The sequence below is a fragment of the Petromyzon marinus genome, chromosome 46 (genome assembly GCF_048934315.1).
Source record: "Petromyzon marinus isolate PM22_M1 ecotype Great Lakes invasive population chromosome 46, UKy_Petmar_22M1.pri1.0, whole genome shotgun sequence".
NCBI lineage: Eukaryota > Metazoa > Chordata > Hyperoartia > Petromyzontiformes > Petromyzontidae > Petromyzon > Petromyzon marinus.
The window spans coordinates 9,475,075-9,494,957 of NC_133712.1; the positions used below are offsets into that span (position 1 = coordinate 9,475,075).

Sequence of the window (19,883 nt, forward strand, 5' to 3'; positions counted from 1 at the left end):
CGTAATGACGTCCCATAAAAAAAATCTTGCCTAAGCGATCGTCTCTCGAGCGACGTAAGGTGACGTCACGCGCACGGCGACGTAATGACGTCCCCTAAAAAAATCTTGCCGATGCGATCGTCTCTCGAGCGGCGTAAGGTGACGTCACGCGCACGCCTACGTAAATGACGTCACGGAAGAGTCCCATCATAAAACAAAAGCGCCCGAGGGGACGGAGCGGCGATGAATAATCGCGGGGAATCGACTCCGTCCCCGCAGCAGCAGTAGCAGCAGCTGACGACGACGACGGACATGTCCCTGTCGCAGCGCGGCAGCAAGGCCGGCGTGCGCGACAAAGTGACGGAGTACGAAGCGTTCATCAACGAAGTGCTCAAGCGAGACCTGCAGTGAGCATTGCGTTTGTTTGTTTTCTGCTGCTGCTACTGCTGTGGTGGTGGTTGTTGTTGTTGCTGCTGTATCTGCTCCTCGCGCCCGCCTCGCGTCGTGGATTTCCCCCCAAACCACCCATTATTGCCACGATGCGTCGTCGTCAAGCGAAGTCTGTGGCGGCTCCCCGAGTCAATGTTGCGAGCTGTTCGATAGGCCTCCTCGAGATTGTCCTTCCCCGCACCTCACGATTAGCACGGTCGGCTAAGTACGGTGCGAAAGAATGTTCAACGTGTTGCACAGTACATATAAACAACCATTGCATAGATGCACATGGTGCGAATAATCTCATCCGAGGTTTGCAAACTTTGACCGAAGCTGTTTGGGGAGATTTTTTAAAAAAAATAACATTTAGATGTTCTGTTTGAGAGGAGACCTGATGGCTCATTAGGGCATTCTGTCTACAGGAAACCCACCCACACAGATTCCTACTTGAAACCTGATTCCCACCACCACCCAGCCCAAAAGAATTCTCTCATCAAAACTTTATACCATAGGGCTCATTGCATTTCGGACCAACACCACCTGACCAGTGAATTAAAACATGTACACCTGGCCCTCAAAAGGAATGGTTACTCTGACCGTACCATCCGCCAAGCTGTCTCTCCCTCCATACAGAAACAACCACTTGATACTCCGGTCAAAACCATCACACTTCCATATATAGCAGGCGTTACTAAAAAGATTTCCAAAATTCTAAACAGACACAAGATCCAGGTCCGGTTCAATACAGTACACAAAATTCGTGATCTGATCTCATCCGTGAAGGATGTCATTCCTGATTTACAGTACCCCGGGGTTTACAAATTGAGTTGTACCTGCGGTGATTGCTATATCGGTGAGACAAAGCGACATGTCTCTGACCGAATTCGCGAGCACAAATCAGATTTGAAACACGGCAAAACGAATTCTTCTGCCGTGGCTGATCACTGTTACAACGCTGTGGGGGATCACGATATAATTTTCTCCGATACCAAGGTTCTTTGCAAACCCACGGGCTTTTATCAGAGATTTGTTCATGAAGCAATTCAGATCTACAAACACAGACACAATTTCAACCGGGAGGATGGTTTCAAATTAAGCAACCATTGGAAAGATGTTCTAAATCGAACTAAACATTAAACTAATTTCAATGGTACAGTATATTTTTCAAGTAGTGGTACCCCACACTTTCGCAGCTCTTATAAATTCCCTTTTCACACCATCAATAGGTAAACTCCCCCTCCCCCCCTTCCCCCCCCCCGCGCCAAACGGCACGTACACCACCTCTTTCCTAAAATCCGCCAATCAAATGCTAATTTTTATGCTAATTTCTTCGTCAGAACACCTTGTTTGCTCGCACAGTTTAAAGGTCCGCTGTCTGAGCGTGGTTGTGTTTCGCTAAATTATCCTGTTTGATGAGTACTAGGTGCCTCGGTGAATGTATATGCTCTGACTTTAACATAGCTATTTCTGTGACCAGTTACAAGCTAATCACTCAGCTATTCCAATGCTAAATTCTATGCTAATTCCTTTGTCAAGGGGTACCTCTGCGGATGTGTATACTTTAACTTAGCTATTTCAATGAGCCATTTCAATGCTAAATTATATGCTAATTCCTTTGTCAAGGCGCTTGGTGTTTTTCTTCTCACACAGCTTAAAGGTCGTGATCTAAGCGTGGCTTCTCCCACTCCAGCGCTGTAGTCCAGACAGTCTCGTCCCTTCACCTGATGAAGGCCGCTTGTGTTGTGGCCGAAACGTCGTGATTTTTTGTTATTTTATTTTCACCTACGTGACTTTACCCAATAGAACCAAAGAGTATGAATCCTATTAAAGCTCATCTTTCGGATTACTCAATTAGACAGTTACCGTGAGATTTATTTCGAATCGGGTCGACATTCCCGTACATTCCGAGAGGGTTGGCAACCCTATATCGTCCAACAAGCAAGCCTGACTGCTGATGTGGCACCGAATATCGAAACCGGTGCGGAGTTTGCTTGTGTTCAACGTGGAAACGTCCCCTCCTTAAAGGCCGTGTGTTTGCTGATGGGATGTGTGTACAAATAAAAATGCTTTTATGTTTTTTTTCGTGTGTGGAGAGAGACACGTGGGAAGGTGGTATAATTGTCTAGCAAAATTATTTTGTACTCGCATGTATATTTTATTAAATTACTTAACCTGGGAAATTCCTTGGGTTCGAACATCTCCACTCTGCAAGGGTGTCCAGTAATGACCACGAATTTACAAACATTTTAACAGCGTCTATAAATTATGCATTGTGCATTATTTTAACATTGATCATCGCACCCAGTTAAACGCTTATTAAATACGTAACTAGATGCTGCATCTCTTATTTGGCAATACTTCACGCTGGTGCAATCAGGCCTAGATGTTGCTTAGCTTCTGAGATATGACGAGATGCAGGTGTTTATTTTTGTAATGGACTAGTGTGCACATAGCTCAGCAATGTTGAATGCATTTTATTTGCCATTCGGATATCTTTGCAGTTGTATTGTATCATACATAAAAAATAAGTATACAACTTAACCTTATTGAGAAAATAAATTGGCTTTGTGTGTGCCATACCTAAAGTAGATCAACTATATTCTTCGTTCTACGTGACTTTACCGAAAGAACCAAGAATATGAATCCCTGCAGTCACGAAAGCTTTAAATCGAAATTTAGATCAACTATAACAAGCATTTCAAGTAATTTGCAATAAAGTTAACACGCTTCCAACTGAAATACCACACACACACACGTGGTGTTTGCTGTCACTGTGCTCCTCTTCAGGAAAGTGTTGGAGGAAAGAGATAAGATTTATGAGAAAACGGCGCAGTATCTGCAGCTCAAGCATGTCATCGAAAGACTACAGGTACAACGAGTTATTGGGTGCCCCAAGACCTGGAAGGATAGTTCCACTGATATAAGCTGTAGCTGGGAATTTAAACTAGCGCAGTGCATTAACCACTGCGTCACCACTCCACCCCACGATACGGAAATGTACAAAATGTATTGCGCGCCGTCTTGATTGATTGTGAGTGATGCATAATAATGTTAAGGGATAGGTTTTCAACCATTAACATTTTTAATAAAACTTAAAACTATTAGTTTAAACTCTTTGGTTTTTTTCGGTAAAGTCACGTAGAAATAATAAAAAATTAAATTATATAATAGCATACGACGTTTCGATCGCAACACAAGCAATCACCATCAGGTAGAGGAAACGCATAACCGCAGATATATATACAGACCTTAAGTAGGGGGAATTAACACAGATATACCAGGGGATACAGAGAGATGGAACATCTCTCTGTATCCCCTGATGTTCCTGGCTCACCAACATGACAAAAACAAAACAAAAGAAAGTACGATACAACAATGAAGCGAATAAAACTCTTAGCTAAAATAACTGATACTAGTATGTGCTTGCGGGCCAAATAATGTCGTATGTTTGTATACTTTATTTAAACACATTGACGCAGGAAACATTGCCTCTTTTGCAACGCCGACCTAAGTTGCATGTCAACATGACGTTTTAATATCTTAGCGTTTAATCTTCCTTTCATCTCGCGAATCCATGACCTCTGTCGACAGCTGTCGCATCTCTCGTGTAGCTCTCCACATCACTGAAATGGTCACTTCTCAGCGAGCCATACCTCATGGCTGGCCACAGCGTGGCGGGTTACTCCCCGAACCTTTGTGGCACACACGTGGGTCGATCGCTTCCAGTGTGAAAAACCCTGGCCCAAGGGATGCCGTAATTTAACTCGTGGCTATTTGAGTTGAATTTTCCTACAGTTTATATGATAGCGCTGACAAAGTTCTAAGTAATTAATGTATTCTTGTAAATGTGTTTTATGGTGTGCCATGGGTTGGTTGCAGGAGACAGGGTGCCCAGGGGAAGAACTGAAAACACAGGTTGACCTTGGTTGCAACTTCTACGTCAACGCTAAAGTGTCAGTGCTCGTGTCTTTGTTCAGTAGCCAAACACAACTATAAAATTAACAACCGTGCGCGAATGGCCTTGTGAAAGTTGTGATGGTGTTTAATAATGATTTTCACAGCTCCAGAGTAGGTTACTGTGTCCTTGTTAGTATTGCATTAATTTGACATTTGGTTTTTATTTTGATTCCTATTAACTTAATTGTTGTATTTGTTTTCATTTTGTCATTATGGTAACCTGGGTCACTCTTGTAAACGAGACTATCATGGTCTCTGAGTTTTCACTTGGTTAAACAAAGTAAACTTGAATCGAAAAATATTTGCTACTTGGTAGTAAGAAAAAAAGTCACAACTAATAATTTGATAATTTTGAATCCGTTCCATTACATTTTAAAGGTAATTATCTAATGTAATGAATATATGGATGGTGTACCACTGCATGTCAGAGCTCATTGTATGTTTTGTATTTGTAGGCCAGATTCAAGTCACATATTTGTCTCTGTGGGCTATGGATTTTTTGTGGAATTCACGCTCCCGGAAGCGCTAAAGTTCATTGACAAGAAAACCACGCAGATGAACGAGTAAGCAAACCTCGGGCAGTTGCGTGAAATTGTTAACACATTTCCGATTACTGCGTGAAAGCAATGAGCGCACAATGCTGAGATCCTAGGTTGGACAGCCACCACCTGTAATTAAACCAAGGTTATCCAGTGTAGAGAGTTGATAGTCCCAGCCTGGTAACCAGTAATTGCACTCAAAACTTCCAATCATTGAATTTGGGTTTTCACTTCATTTAGAAAAAATGACAGATTTGATCATTAAGAATTTTCATGGCATATGTATGTGACCATAGTGTGGGGGAAAAAAGAAGCCGGTTGAATTCTAGATTTAATGCTTTCGTGACTGCAAGGATCCATACTCTTTGGTTCTATTCGGTAAAGTCACGTAGGTAAATAATAAAACAACAATAATCACGACGTTTCGGCCACAACACAAGCGGCCTTCATCAGGTGAAGGGACGAGCCTGTCTGGAGGACAGCGCTGGATTGGAAGAAGCCACGCTCAGATCACGACATTTAAGCTGTGTGAGAAGAAGAAGACCACGGGCTTTGACAAAGGAATTAGCATATAAATTAGCATTGAAATGGCTCATTGAAATAGCTAAGTTAAAGTATACATTAAAGTATACATTAACTTAGCTATTTCAATGAGCCATTTCAATGCTAATTTATATGCTAATTCCTTTGTCAAAGCCCGTGGTCTTCTTCTTCTCACACAGCTTAAATGTCGTGATCTAAGCGTGGCTTCTTCCACTCCAGCGCTGTCCTCCAGACAGGCTCGTCCCTTCACCTGATGAAGGCCGCTTGTGTTGTGGCCGAAACGTCGTGATTATTGTTGTTTTATTATTTACCTACGTGACTTTACCGAATAGAACCAAAGCCGGTTGAAGTTGACTTCAGAATTAGTTCTGTGCCATCAACTTCTGAGGCCGTTCTATCAGCTCTGCTGAGCTTCTGAGATCTGATGAGATCGGGAACAATCTGGCAGATATGTTCAAAGGCAAGCAAATGTGGCACAGGTGGAGGAGTTTATTATTATTATAAGGGCTTTGCTGTGTTGTTGCCAGGTACAGTGAAAAGCTCACCAAGGATTCGGCCAAAATCAAGGCGAACATCAAGATGGTTTTGGAGGTGATGTTTTTTTTGTACTGTGGAAATTTCAAGGATTTAGAATTTGGTGTTGTGGGTTAGTAGTTTGGCTGCCACAATATGATGACAATACGATATAACATGACAAAAGATCCATGATAATTGTATGGTATGTTTTGAAAAATATGATTGTCATGGTTATCATTGGAAATTTAACATTTGTTAAATAAAATTAAATAATACTTTGCTTAAATTAATAGTAATAAACATTTCTAAAAATATTGTATGCATTAAATTCGTGCTGGAGTAATTGTAACATTTCCTGGAGTAACTGATGGTTTCTTTGTAGCTAATTTAATAATTTGTTTTCTGCGCGACTGACAGCATGTGTGTTATAGATTGTAAAGTTGCATCGATCAAAGGAATAACATCAGTCTTAGGTTGCATAAGCTGCAATTAAATATATTTTAAATAAATTATACAGCAATGCACAAGCTTGGTTCCCTCCCTTCACACCGCCTCTTCACTTCCCTACTAAAATAAAACACAGAGCATACTTGTTCATGTACCTAACTTCTTGTGGCTTTTGCTCCCACATGTTTGCACTAATTGTTTCGATTTGTTTGGTTATGTCGTCACTGTTAGACTGAAATATAGAACTTACATGGACCTGTACCGAACTTTTTCATATTACACTTGCACTGTTTTTGACTCTGCGTGTGCTACGTTTACGACCGTTAAAATACCTCGGTTGTTGTGCAATATTCCTTCAGGGCCCTGTACTCGTTCTCTGAAATTTTTATGTTTTTGGTGTGCTCACGTACCACGGATCTCCCTTGTAAAACAGCCAGGCAACTGTCTTACAAAGGATGACGTATGCAGTGGCGGCTCGGGACATTTCCACTAGGAGGGGCTGTTGTGAGTGAGCTCTGAAGATATGATGTTCTAATCAAGAAAAACCTCGTCGTGTTATTTGCCTTCCTGTGAAGGTGATATCACTGTTTTATCTACCAACGGTAGGCATTTATAAACAATACGAAACAAAATAAAAAAGCACTCAAATGCTGTCGCCATCACCCTCAAGTCGATTGATCAGGACCCAGTTGCTTGACATTCAACTTCTCCTGCATATTCATCCTTTCAAATGGAACATTTAGGAGTGACTCCACGGTGTTCGTTGCTAATTCTTCGTTTAATGCACCTGCTGCCATCGCCATTGTTGTTGTGTTCTCCTAGAGCGTGTAGGCCGTGACCTGCTATATTTTCACAGTGCAACTTAGCGTTTTTACATAGTAATTACAGCCATGGGCGCCTTTTACACCACCCTGAATGGGTCTCAAACGACGTGGCTAAAATGCGAAGTTCATCGCAATGAATGAAGGGATATCTCTCACTCGGACGCCTTCACAGCCGCCCGAGACCTCCCCAAGAAACAAATCAGACTGTGGTATTGCAACTTAAATGTTATCTTCATTAGGCAATTCGCGTTGAAATAATAACATTTCTACGTTTTTTTAAACAATTCATTTATAGAACAGTATTTTTATTAGAGAAATAATTGATCATCTCCAGCTGCTTGGTGGTACGGCTCCCCATCGCCCCTAGTGGACGAACCGCGCTTGGACGTATGCATAATATAAAAGAAGCTTAAATACAAATGTAAAATACAATCGCAAAACGAAGGGAAACTGATATTGCGATTTGTCATGGCGTGAAAATAAAAACCGTATTATATTGTGAAAAGTATCACGGCAGACCTTGCAAGTCGTAAATCTTCACGGAGTATTAATGTGTTTTTTTACAGGGCTTGCGAGAACTGCAGGGACTTAAGGAGTTGCCAGTGGAGAGGACGAAAGAAGTCTGGTGATTGGATCTGCACTGCTTTGGTTCAGCTGGAAATCATTTCATTGCGTTCCCCTTGCTTGTTTATTACAGGGATAGCTCCATAGAGCTGAGTGCCACTCATTCAGTGAGTCATTGTGCTTTATTGACATCACAGCTTTAATGAGTGTTTTTACTGTAGCTGTGGTCCTCCAGTTTCATGTCTCTATTTCATTATAAATGTAACCCACATGCTTCTCTTTTATGTCCTTATACATTTGCAATGGGGAGGTGTCCTGGTTTAAAGTAACTGCCACTCCGATTGGTTTGTGAGGATGTAGATAACTCGGTGTAACGATGATTTAATGTCACACGGTATTTATTTTGGGAATTAAATCGATTTCAAGTTTCCACTTTTAAAAACAAGTGTTTTTCCTCTTTATTGAGCTGGTTTTGTAATTTTTTGAAATTTCTGCACGTTGTTTACAAGACTAAAAAGGTAGCTTCTGTTTACATTTGATTCACGTGAATGCCAATATCGAGCAGCAGATTAAAAAGGGTCTGCGTTAGAATGTTTGGCCAATTCCATTTCCTTCAGCCCACCGGCCAGTGTCGTGGACATACAAGTTTAGTGAAATAATCCCTACGACCCACACGGTGTATGTAAGGAGGCCCACATTCAACATTGACAAAAGGGCTGCACATGACCCTACACTCACTGGTCGCACCTCCATGGTCAGGCTGCGGTATGGATACAGTGCAGGAAGAATTGCTAATAAAGGGCTTCGCCTCTTGGAGGCCGATGGTGTGTCACTATACTACACTCAAATGGAGATTGAGTTGCATATGGAGTTCATCAGAGGGATATCATAACATGTGTAGTTCTGTGTGAAACCAGTGTCACTTGTGTGTAGTGTCATTTCTAGAATTTGGAGGAATGCCTGAAACTAGAGCCCTGCTTTGGGTCGGGTGCCCGTATGTTATCTGCAGCAGTTTGACTGAACGAAGACATTTGCAATCAATTACATTTGCAGTTTAACTCAATTCATTGGGGTAAATTTTGACCATGACACAGGCACAGTATGGCCTACTCCTGAAAATGACGTCATGGGATCTTCAGCGTCCACTGTGAGTGAAGCAGACAGCAGGTTGTGTTGCTTTGGATATCGCACACCGCAGTATTAATCGGGGCGGCCGGTGGATTCGACCCGCGAACCTTTGCAACAAGCGGCGAATGCGCTACCGCTAGGCCACGTTACCGCCCACAAAAAAGATAACGGCACAGTACATATGTAGCGACTGACTTGGAGACGCCAGGAGTAGGAGGCACTCTATTTATTAATAGCCTCCACAGTTCACAAGAGGTAACTACAGCTCCCAGTCAGGACAGCTGGCAAGACTGCCTGACTGACGAAGACTCTGGCAGCACGATGGGATCCCACTCCAGGCAACAGCCCCGAGCCTCCGCTTGGGGTCCCCTTTTATCCTCCCAGCGTGGCCTCGCTCCGCCCCGGCCACGCCCCCCTTCTAGAACCTCCTAGCGGGTTCCCGGGCTTCCGTCACGTGCCCCCTCTGTAACCTTTCCCCTACATCCCTCTCTCTGGCTTATCACGTGACCTGCTGACAGACAGGGCTGCTGAAACTGCAGATCCCCTTATCTGCCAGCAACCGGCGCTATGCTCCGTAGTGACCAATTCCATGTCGCTCCACATGTAAACACCACTGGCACGCCTCTTCCACACGCAATAATACTGCATATGGAAGAGGTGTGTAAGTGGGCGATATTGCGCTGACTGGTGCACGAAACAGCAACGAAACTCAACACATTCGTCACAGGGTTTGGGTTATGTGCTGCAAAGAAGGGCCATTACCCGAAACGTCTATTTTTTTGTTAAAACGTAAATTAAAAAAAACGCGTTTACGATTGGAAGTGTGGGAGGAGTGGCGGCGGTGGTGTGGGGGGGAGTTGGCCGCGCACGCTTGCCGTAGTCAGCTGATCCCGCACCGGACGTGGATGTGTGGTTGAACGCGGGTGGCGGGAAACGCTGAGCGGCTCGGCTCCTCGTCTTCTTCTCGCCTCCTCGCCTCCTCCTCACCGCAGCGGTCGTGTACCGTCTCGCAACGGTACCCAGCCGCTTCATACAAACGTCTCCGCAAACGTCGCAGAGATAGTCGTTTGCGTCTCGCTTGGCGTATGCCCTCACGACGGCGCGAGCGAGTTTTTAAGGTACGCGAGTGCGTACCTGTGCGGAATATGTTATGACACATTTTTTTAATGATTGTAGCCGTGAGGTATCCACTGCTGGATGAAGGCTGTCCCCCTCCTGTCCAACCCCCGTCTTCTTCCCTCCAAGCTGTCACAGGCTCTCGCGGTTGTTCGATGCAAAACGAAATTTCCTGCACACAGGATGATTTCATCGCTCCCGTCTCCACGGATTTTTACGTCTCTCGGACGCATTCTCCCCCCCCTCTCCTTTGGCTGCGGCTCCGTCGTTATGTCTTCACCACCTCAAACATCTCCCTCCTAGCGACGTGTCCTGCAACAAGCTTCGTTCTTTGAACAGCCAGCACAGTTTACTGTATTCATGCGTGTCCTCGTCTATTAGTGGGGAGCGGTGGCGCTGTGGTTAGCGCGCTACGATACTAAAACTAAACGATATGTACTTTTATTTTACCAGGTAAAGCACACTTTAGCTACATAGCTCTTTTGCTGAAACGGCCTGGCCACAAACGAGAGTTAAACAAAGTGGCTTATCGCGTGCCAATACTCTCTCTAAGCTGATTCTGATATAGGCTGGGCGGGTACAGCGCAGCAAAATCCGTTATTGAAGAGTATTGTACTGTACTTCTGTGCTCCCACGTTGATGTCCCTCAACCTCACTGACCAAAGAACAACAACAACAACCTTCTCCAGCAAATAGAAGAGGATTAAATAGTCCTCTAGTGAAAGCCCTTCCGCCAGCAGTTGCATGAGCAACAACTTGGAGGGCTGCTCTGCACCCTCTCCCTTTCACCCTACAGAGTTCAGTAGTCTTTGCTTCTTTCGGTAAAGTCACGTAGGTATGAAACAAAATCAATAGTTATTTTATTTATTTTGGTTCTTTCGGTAAAGTCACGTAGGTATAAAACAAAATCAATAGTTATTTATTTTTAATTTATTTTGGTTCTTTCGGTAAAGTCACGTAGGTATAAAACAATCAATAGCTATTTATTTTTGTATTTATTTTGGTTCTTTCGGTAAAGTCACGTAGGTATAAAACAAAATAAATAGTTATTTATTTTATTTATTTTGGTTCTTTCGGTAAAGTCACGTAGGTATGAAACAAAATAAAAAGTTATTTTATTTATTTTTAATTTATTTTGTTTTATACCTACGTTACTTTACCGAAAGAACCAAAGAGTATGTGGGATCCCTGCAGTCACGAAAACTTCAAATCTAGATCAGAGTTCAGTAAGATCAGCTTTGCTCGCTGTAAGCTCCTTGCCCCAACACACACACGGACGCGCGTTTTACTTTGTGACGCTCTTTGTTGACAGAGATGGGCAGACAGCGGCCGCCGTCCGACTCTAACGACGCAGCCAGTACATCTAAAAGTAAGACGAGTGTGAATTTGTCATCGGTGCGCGCACGTGAGGTGCGACATTCATCTTCTTTGGTTCTCTCGGTAAAGTCACGTAGAATGAGAATAAAATAATAAATTGATCAAATAAAATAACACAATAATATTCTCACGACGTTTCGGCCACAACACAAGGCCGTGACTTTACCGAAAGAACCAAAGAAGATGAATCCTTGCAGTCACGAAAGCTTTAAATCGAAATTTAGTGCGACATTCAGTTTTCAGTTTCATTTATTAGGATTTACCCTGTGAGCCATTCGGTTCTTGATTTGGGTTCAACCGCAACAAACAATACAATTACAAGATACACCTGAAATTCATTGTACACAAATCTAAACGTCACATACGTAAACAATAAAATCCTACAGAAAAAGCACAACCCGTCCATGCTGCGTACAAAAAGTGCAAAAAAATTCCATTTCGGTGTTTGATCCCAATAACAATCATACAATACAGATCGAAATTTTAAGTATAAATCTATACTAAATAAAAAAATTCGGGCCAAACCAAGCCCCTCTAAAACTTACTAAAACAATGCTATATAAACAACGTAACAGTTTTCCCAACAAATGTGATTAAAAGTTTACAATAGCGACACACACAAAACAAATAACTAAACCTAGCATCCTTCGCTAGCTGCATAAGTCAATCCATAACAGCCGGATTAACAAGAGCAGTAGCAGCACACTATAATCAAAATACATAATAAGTTCATACGTCGGTAATCTATAGCTATATTTTTAATTTCAGGCCACAGGATAGCGCCACTGGCGAACAGCAACGACAGCTCTCAAACTCAGTGCGGCCAGTGTTGTTGTGCGGTTGGCATACGCGTAACCCGTCAACCCATACGGTTTACCCCTTATGATTGTACAGGGAAATTGAGTTTTCAGGTCCATACGGCGTACAGCCGTTTCAATACGGGCAACAACCAAAAATGTCTATTTTTGTTTGTGTTTCTCCCTTGTGGTGATGGGACTTTGTAGGATGAACGTTGAGATGTATAAGGGCACAGGGTTACCAATAAGGTCTGAAATGGTCTGTAATAAGTTAGGCACTGATAAGGGGTTGACAGGTATACATAATAAAATAAAAATACATTTGCGAGTGATCAAAATTAAGCGTTTATCGGTTCTTTAACAATTTTTAGCGGATTTTTTTTTATTTGTGCTAGCGAGCCACCGTGATATCATCATGACATGTTGGTTTTAGGTCTTTCACTTCTCTGTGTTTAGTTTTCATCATTTTATTATCTTGTCTACATCTCTCTCTCTCATCTCTCGTTCATCTTGTTCGTCTTACTAACCAGTATTTATTTTGTGTACCTCGTTATGTCTTGGTGAGCTATTCCTAGACGGGCCACTGCAAAGGCATTCGCGGGCCACCCGGTAGCGTAACGAGTGTATGGGCAAGGGGTGCCTTGCCCCCCCTGGTGGCCAAAGCTACGAGCTGGTGCCCCTCCTTGAAAACCACCATGAGATGTGTTTTAACAAAAGTGTAAAAGTGCAATAACTTATTTAAAACAGGTTCAAATGATTTGTTTTTATGAAAATGCTTTAATTTCCTAGTGGCTGAATTTTGCGAAGATGAAGTTCCCCTACGGCGTTTAATGTTCTAGACCATGAGTGTAATGATGTGCTAAGGCATGAGGGGCCACGATATAGAATTAACCTAGATATGACCATGTGAGACGAATCAAATATTGGGGCTCCACCTGACCGATTGCCGCAGCCCCTGAGCTGATAATGGAGCCACTGTGCCACTGAGGGCCACGTTTGGCCCACGGTTCATCGGATGAAGACTCCTTGTGTGCATGACGTTATTATAATCACCATGTGGAGTCGGCATTGAAGACGTGTCCCTCACTCTTGCAGAAATGAAAAAGGACAAGCCGTTCACGAATGGGGCAGCGAAGTCCTCAGCAGGTGGAGGTGCGGGTGATGCGAACAGAAACTCGCTGTTTGTGGAGATCATCAGCAAAGCTGGGATCACACTGAAGCTAGATGATGCTCACAATCAACTGTGTGAGTCATTCAAATACTCATCCTGATCTCCTGAGTTCTCACCTGGTTCAACAAAAGAAACACGCGATTCTCTGCATGCATCAGAGCTAAATGATGTGAATTGATGAAAAAAATGCATAATTATACCTCTAATCAGTTGGTTAATTCATTGACTATTGAGCGTACAGACTGGTATCAAGGATTACACTTTATCCTGAACTCTATAAAGCAGGATCACTTCACTGTGTCAGTGAGAATGTCTATTGACTTACATTGTTAGATTAGCAGGAAGGCCTTTGTGATATTTAAGGGACGTAGTAAACCTCTCGGACGAATTGAGAAAAGCAAGATCAAATGCTTGTAAAATTAGTTTAATTTGATTTCAGTGAAATGAGTGCCAAAAATATGTCAAATTCTGTTCATATAATACATTCACAATCTTCCAGTCATGTCCATTACAGGATCCACTAGACCGTGGTGTTTCTGCCGTGGTCGTTGCACTGCCCACCGCTCAGTCGCCGTTACACTCAATAGACGACGGCCTATGGCAAGGACTACGTACAGCAGAAGTTTAGAGGCGCGTGCCACTGTGGACAAAACGCCAAACAAATCGTAGCAGCATTTGGCAAGCTCATGATGCATGAGCTTGCTAAATGAAATGTCGAGCTATTTTATTACGTCATACATATTACATTTTCATTTTTTAACTGCGCTAATGTTTCTGCCATTGTGTGTGTATTCTTCCACAGCGGTTGATGATGCTATTTTCCAAAAGAATGTGACTCAGGGTCTGCGGAAGCATGCCAGCTATCCCAAGGTAACACATTTTTCCCATTGCATGCTGTTTATTATCATAATGAGGTGCACCAGCCAGCTGACACGTTGGTAATTTGTTGACACCGGTGTTAATTTAATCAGATATTTTAAAACTTTAGTCTTAGTTTTATCGAAGACAACATGTAGATTTTCGCTAAGTGTTAGTCTAGATGACTAAAAACAGTCAAACCTTTAGTTCACTTTTAGTTATTCAATGTTAAACAGATGCACAAATTCCCCCACCCCCAATATAAAAAAAAACCCCAACACATTCAAAAGTAATACTATTTCTATATTCTTTGGATCTTTCGGTGAAGTCACTTAGATAGGTTCAAAGAAAATAACAAAAAACTACGGCGTTTCGATGACAACACAAGCGGTCGTCATTAGGAAAAGGGGGGCGGGGTGGTGGGGGGCTGCATAAAAAAACGTATATAGAAAGGCCGATGTTTCGGGCAACTTTCCTTACAGGACGTATTATGAGTGTCGGTCAATGAGTAAATCAGTTTAATATACCCAAATAGTCCGACCTTAACTTTGGATCTCTATCGGTGCGCTGCAGTCTCTAGTAACATCACCGAACGATGTTAGTGCGTTGGCTTCGCTCATACTCGTTACTACCATCTCGTCATCGTTAATCACGCTGGGGTCTTCGGGGAACGGGGGGCAGCAGTGATAGTCATATCTATGGGACCTTTTTGCCAGTATCAAAAATGATAAAAAAAATAAGAATGGGTTTTACCCTTTTATGGCAATAAAAGTATGCCGCAAGTATGTGTAGTTAATGCAGACTTAATGGCCTTGCAATATGTTTCTATTTGGTGTTTGAAGATCCAAACAAGTGCTTTATTTAACACGTAGGCTTTTGCGACCAATATCATCCATATTACAGGTTTTTTTTGGGGGGGGGGTTAGATCACGTAAATATATTAATGTGTCGTTAAATCCGCCACCACCCGACAGCCAATTAGTAAGGTTTGTCACGTAAAGAAGAATATGCCAATTCATTACTAGTACAGCACACCGGTGTTTTGGAGCGTAAACCCACAACGTGTTCCATCACACTGGGTTAGCTTGACGCCATCACGTATATTTACGCGATCTAACCCAAAACAAAAACCTGTATTTATGGACGTCCTTTATTGCCAGAAAGGGTAAAACCTATTCTTATTTTTAATCAGTCGTAGTCATCGTCGCGCTTCACGATATTCGTCGACTTGTTACTGTCGTTGGCTAAAACAAAGCACGCGTTGTTTTAATTACATTTTCGTCACTAATTTTGTGAACAGGTGGTGGATGACTTCATAAGCAGCCTGCAGGAGTATGTGGAGGGCCGTGAGGCGTTCAAGACTTGCCTGCTACCGTGCCGGTCCTGCCAGGATTCTGATGCCAGGTAGGCTTCTGCGCAAGCTGCCAAATTTCGTTCTAATAATAATGGCGCTTGCCGGCCGTCCTAACACAAGATGCCAGTACATGAGGGTGCTTGTGCAATGTGGAGGCCCTTTTGTCAGTCCACTGCTGGATGAGGGCCTCCCCACACACGCACCGTGCCAGTCATGGGATTTTTTTCTCACGCCATATTTTGCACTCGTCAGTGCGGGTTGGTGAACGTGGAAGAGCATAAACATGGGGGGCATAGAAGTGTATTGTCAACGATTCTAGGAGGCACTTTCTTTTATTAACAACTTTCACGGTCTCGTCCGTACACTCTCCACAGTAGCTCAGCCTAGCCTGTGCATTACACTTGCTGCCTAACACTGACGGCGCTGACTGAGATAGCCAACTACTATCCTTTGTAGCGCAATATCTTGCGGAGACGTTTAGCGACGGTGGCGACGAGACGACAGCAACGACGAGAAGAGTCCATTCCCAGAACCGGCAGCCTTGAGCTACTGCTCTCGGAATATTCCATGTGATTCCATCATCGGCTAATACGAGGTTACAGATCACTGCATATTCAGGCTCCTGTTCACTTTGAATGAAGTGCTTCTTTATGCACATTAATATTTAACTTTTCATTATTAAGTAATTTTTTTTCCCCAAAACCTTCCAACCCGCTGTGGTTGGCCTATTTATTGCATATTTTTGATGTCGGTTCACTGAGGTATATTACCGCTATAGATATATGTATGTGTGTAGGGAGGTGATGGTCTTGGCCCAGTCATCAATGATTGCACGAGCCATCATGTAACATCGCATGAGCCCTCATGTTGCATGAGCCATCATGTAACATATGGTTGAGTCTCATGTGAGAAATTCTCTTAACAGGGCATATAAAAAGGGGCACCACCTGGTATCAATACGAGGCTTATTTTAGCGAGAAGTAGTCGTGTGAAGTCATTTTCTGGGCACCTCGATAACTGATGAGGACGATGTAAATTATGACGACATTGATGATGATCATTAATGATGATCACATTAGCGCGGCTGGCTACGTACGGCGTGAAATAAGTTCAACATACTCTCTGGTGTCTTTTATACCGTATTTTCCCGCATATAACCCGCGGGGTATACCACTTTTTTCAAACAAAACAAGACCCTGCGGGGTATATGGAGGTGTGGGCTATCCAAAAAATATTTTACACGTGTGACATGTCATAACTCGTTTAATGTTTTCATGGTAGGACTATCCACTATGCAACACTTTCTTTTGACTAAAGCACTGCTGAATAATCCACTCACACTCAAATTGCACATGTTATCACGTTTTAAATTATTCGAATTGTTTGTACAATGAAACGACAATGTTTGAAGTGGGCGCACTTTGTTTAACCGTAATACTTTGAGTGGCTGTAGGGGGGTGTGAAAGTTTCAGCTGAGGCTATGGATTGCACAATGGGAAGGGCCTTACAAACATCTACCAGACGCGGAAGCATAATTGCTGAGTCCCTTAGGCCGCTGCTATTGGCTGAGCACTATACAGTCACGACCATGAGCTTTGTTTCAAACTTCCAATGGCTTTGTTGCCAGGAGGCAATGGCGTTACCGTAGTGCCACTATTGTCTGCGAAGTGCACAATCTACTAGTGCTAAAACTGTTCAGGGGTAACTACCGGTCCAGTTGCTGTAATATGATGAGGTTGAATGCTGGTAAGCCTAACAGTACGCTTACTTATGGTACTTATGTACTAGTTATGTGTTACTTATTTATTGGATATTTACCTTTGTTACTTATTTACTGTTTTAAATTCACTCGTTTCCAGGTTAGTTTGTTTTCTTTGTGCACGTTATGATTTTAATGTTAACAATTGATGTGGAATGTATTACAAATGTAAACTTTGTATTCATATGATGGAATTAAGCTGCGGTAACGACATTAAAGATATGAATGCATGTGGGGTATATGGAGGTGCGGGCTATCTGAATTTTTTTACACAAAACGCTATTTTTGCGGGGTGTATGCGTCTCCGGGTTATATGCGTATGCGGGCTATATGCGGGAAAATACGGGAATTGTGCGCCCAGTGTAGGTTATTCTTCAGTGTGTGCTTTTGCAATAATGAATAAGGAAGCATCAAGGAACTCTGTGAAATATTTATTGTTTATCTTTTATTAATGTTCCAGTACAAAGGCTTCACGTGAAAGTTTGATCAAGCTTCTCCTTGGAGTAAATATTCTGCAGGTACTCCCATCTCGTTCATACTGCACTGTAAATGTATAATATAACAATAAACAATAAAATAATAAAATATATTTTATTGTTTCCCTTCAACGTTACTTTACCGAAAGAGCTAAGAATATGAATTACTGCAGTCACGAAAGCTTTAAATCAAAATATAAAATCTATTCCCTTTATCACCGGCATGCAATATTGTTATTATTACTTCCTCTGGCTGTTGTGTTTAATGTATGACACGAATAGCAAGCATGGTTGTGTTTGCTCGCTCTTTCTCTCTCACTCGCTCTAGACTCCTTTAATGAATGCGCTCTTGGAAAAGCTCCCCGAGTTCATGGAAGACGGGTACATTGCACGCTTCGCTCACTGTTGATGCAAATTTTTTAATGCTATATCCCTTATTGGACATTATGGCCGCTTTTGGCCCCGATCGGCCTGGAATTAGAATGTCGTGACAAGTTCATCAAGAAACTAACCTTGACTTTATATTACAGTAGAGTACAGCGATGACATATGAGACTGGTGCCAGAAAGATGTGCACTTCTTGAACACATTAGCACAAGACAGAGGAAAGTGGAAACAAATTATTAAATGTGCAGTGGACACCTATAGGCCGTCTGCCCATGGATTGTGATGATGATGATGACAGTACAACATTTCATATCCAACTCACTAGGGACTCGGGTTTAGGTGGCTATGTAAAATAGTCGGATATGTGAACATCGATATATAGTCGATGACAGCTTTGCTACACCGTGCAGGCATACTGCACTGGTTACGAATGGTTAACCGGTCAAGGTGGATATGTGAAGGTCGGACATGCGACGTACTCTAGTCACCTGTTTCGGCTCAAAGGCTAATTACCCACATACTGTTATCGCATTATGCATTTTTCCTTGCAACGAAGCCATAAACATACTCAAGTTATTGGGCAATACTGTGTTGCGCGTTGCCATTGCTGACTCTGTTTTGTTGTTGTATTCACGAAGGAATTCGGAGGATGGCGTGAACATCCCTCGTTTGACCATCAGTCATTTTAAGTGGCTGGATCGCATTTATGACTCAACGGTAAATGAAGCAGAAACATCCGGGCCAAGATACTATTGAGAACGGTCACTAAAACCTTCGGGTTGTTAGCTCTCTTTTGAAACAATTTGAGCAGATGGCCCATATAAAACGAACCACACATTCTCGGAGCAGCCAAATGAGTTGGCTCGGGTTTTCAAACCGTTTTGTTGTGTGCGGCCATAAAAATCACATGAGCTGTACACACTGACTTTCCAATGGGTTTTCGGATTGTACCACTTGTCGGGAGCTTTACTTTCATTCCATCACGTGGAGCGAATGTCGCAAGTTGTGCCAAACAACGTGTGGTACGACCCGAAAACATATCGGAGAGCTGTACAGCACAACCGCGAAAACCTACACGGTAGGATAATGCTAATACATTTCAATTCTGTTTTGCCATGGCTTACATAGTTAATGTGCAATGTATTTTGACTGAGCTGGATACGATGACTTGTAAGTGGTTTATAGATTCATCGATTAATTTCGAATATTATGCTTATGATACACCCTCTAATTTGAGTAAGACTAGATGGGTTTTTTTATTTGTATATGTTGTGTAGTGACATAGAATTAGCGATGTAGCAGCATAGCGCTGGCCGCTGGCGGGGAAGGGGATCTGCAGCTTACAGCAGCCCTGACAGCATCAGGCCAGGTGACACACCAGAGAGGGATCTAGGGGAGAGGTCACGGAAGGGACACACCAGGAACCCGCGGGTAGGTTCTAGAAAGTGGGCGTGACCGGGGGCGGAGCCAGGCTACGCTGACAGTAAGAGGGGCCCCGAGAGGGGACTTCGGGGCTGTCGTTTATAGTGGGATCCCGGTCGTGCTGCTGAAGTCTTCAGTGTCGTCTCTGTCTTCACCATCTTGGTGTCAGAAGTGTTAAAACAGTTGTATGCAATGGCTTCACATGACCCATGCTGCGAGTATTCCCCACTGCATTCA

At 42.8% G+C, this 19,883-nt stretch overlaps 2 protein-coding genes across 6 annotated transcripts in view; both read left to right on the top strand.

Annotated features, from left to right (window-relative positions):
- Positions 1 to 142: 142 nt before the first annotated feature.
- On the top strand, positions 143 to 8,246 carry UXT (ubiquitously expressed prefoldin like chaperone). Its single transcript, XM_032971334.2, has 6 exons — positions 143 to 386; positions 3,199 to 3,280; positions 4,291 to 4,364; positions 4,824 to 4,931; positions 5,978 to 6,041; positions 7,804 to 8,246. The coding sequence occupies exons 1-6, from the start codon at positions 292 to 294 to the stop codon at positions 7,864 to 7,866; spliced, it is 486 nt and encodes a 161-aa protein (XP_032827225.1). The 5' UTR covers positions 143 to 291; the 3' UTR covers positions 7,867 to 8,246.
- Positions 8,247 to 8,376: 130 nt separating this feature from the next.
- Positions 8,377 to 19,883, top strand: part of FANCD2 (FA complementation group D2) — a 63,775-nt gene continuing 52,268 nt past the window's right edge. For 2 of the 5 annotated variants that reach the window (XM_032971769.2, XM_032971771.2), the window contains exons 1-8: positions 8,377 to 9,944; positions 11,358 to 11,414; positions 13,315 to 13,464; positions 14,193 to 14,260; positions 15,549 to 15,652; positions 17,822 to 17,879; positions 18,166 to 18,218; positions 18,863 to 18,941. In XM_032971769.2, the coding sequence (XP_032827660.2) occupies positions 11,360 to 11,414; positions 13,315 to 13,464; positions 14,193 to 14,260; positions 15,549 to 15,652; positions 17,822 to 17,879; positions 18,166 to 18,218; positions 18,863 to 18,941 (567 nt within the window). In that variant the 5' untranslated portion in view covers positions 8,377 to 9,944; positions 11,358 to 11,359. Of the gene's footprint in view, positions 10,048 to 11,357; positions 11,415 to 13,314; positions 13,465 to 14,192; positions 14,261 to 15,548; positions 15,653 to 17,821; positions 17,880 to 18,165; positions 18,219 to 18,862; positions 18,942 to 19,883 lie in introns of all 5 variants that reach the window. The other 3 variants (XM_032971768.2, XM_076074165.1, XM_032971770.2) reach the window with 3 other exon arrangements.

Bases quoted from the DNA above. Each gene is read 5' to 3' on its own strand.
- UXT (XM_032971334.2), top strand. From the start codon at position 292: ATGTCCCTGTCGCAGCGCGGCAGCAAGGCCGGCGTGCGCGACAAAGTG. The intron at 4,365-4,823 runs GTCAGTGCTCGT...TTGTATTTGTAG, and splicing joins TTCTACGTCAACGCTAAAGT to GCCAGATTCAAGTCACATAT. The intron at 6,042-7,803 runs GTGATGTTTTTT...GTTTTTTTACAG, and splicing joins ACATCAAGATGGTTTTGGAG to GGCTTGCGAGAACTGCAGGG.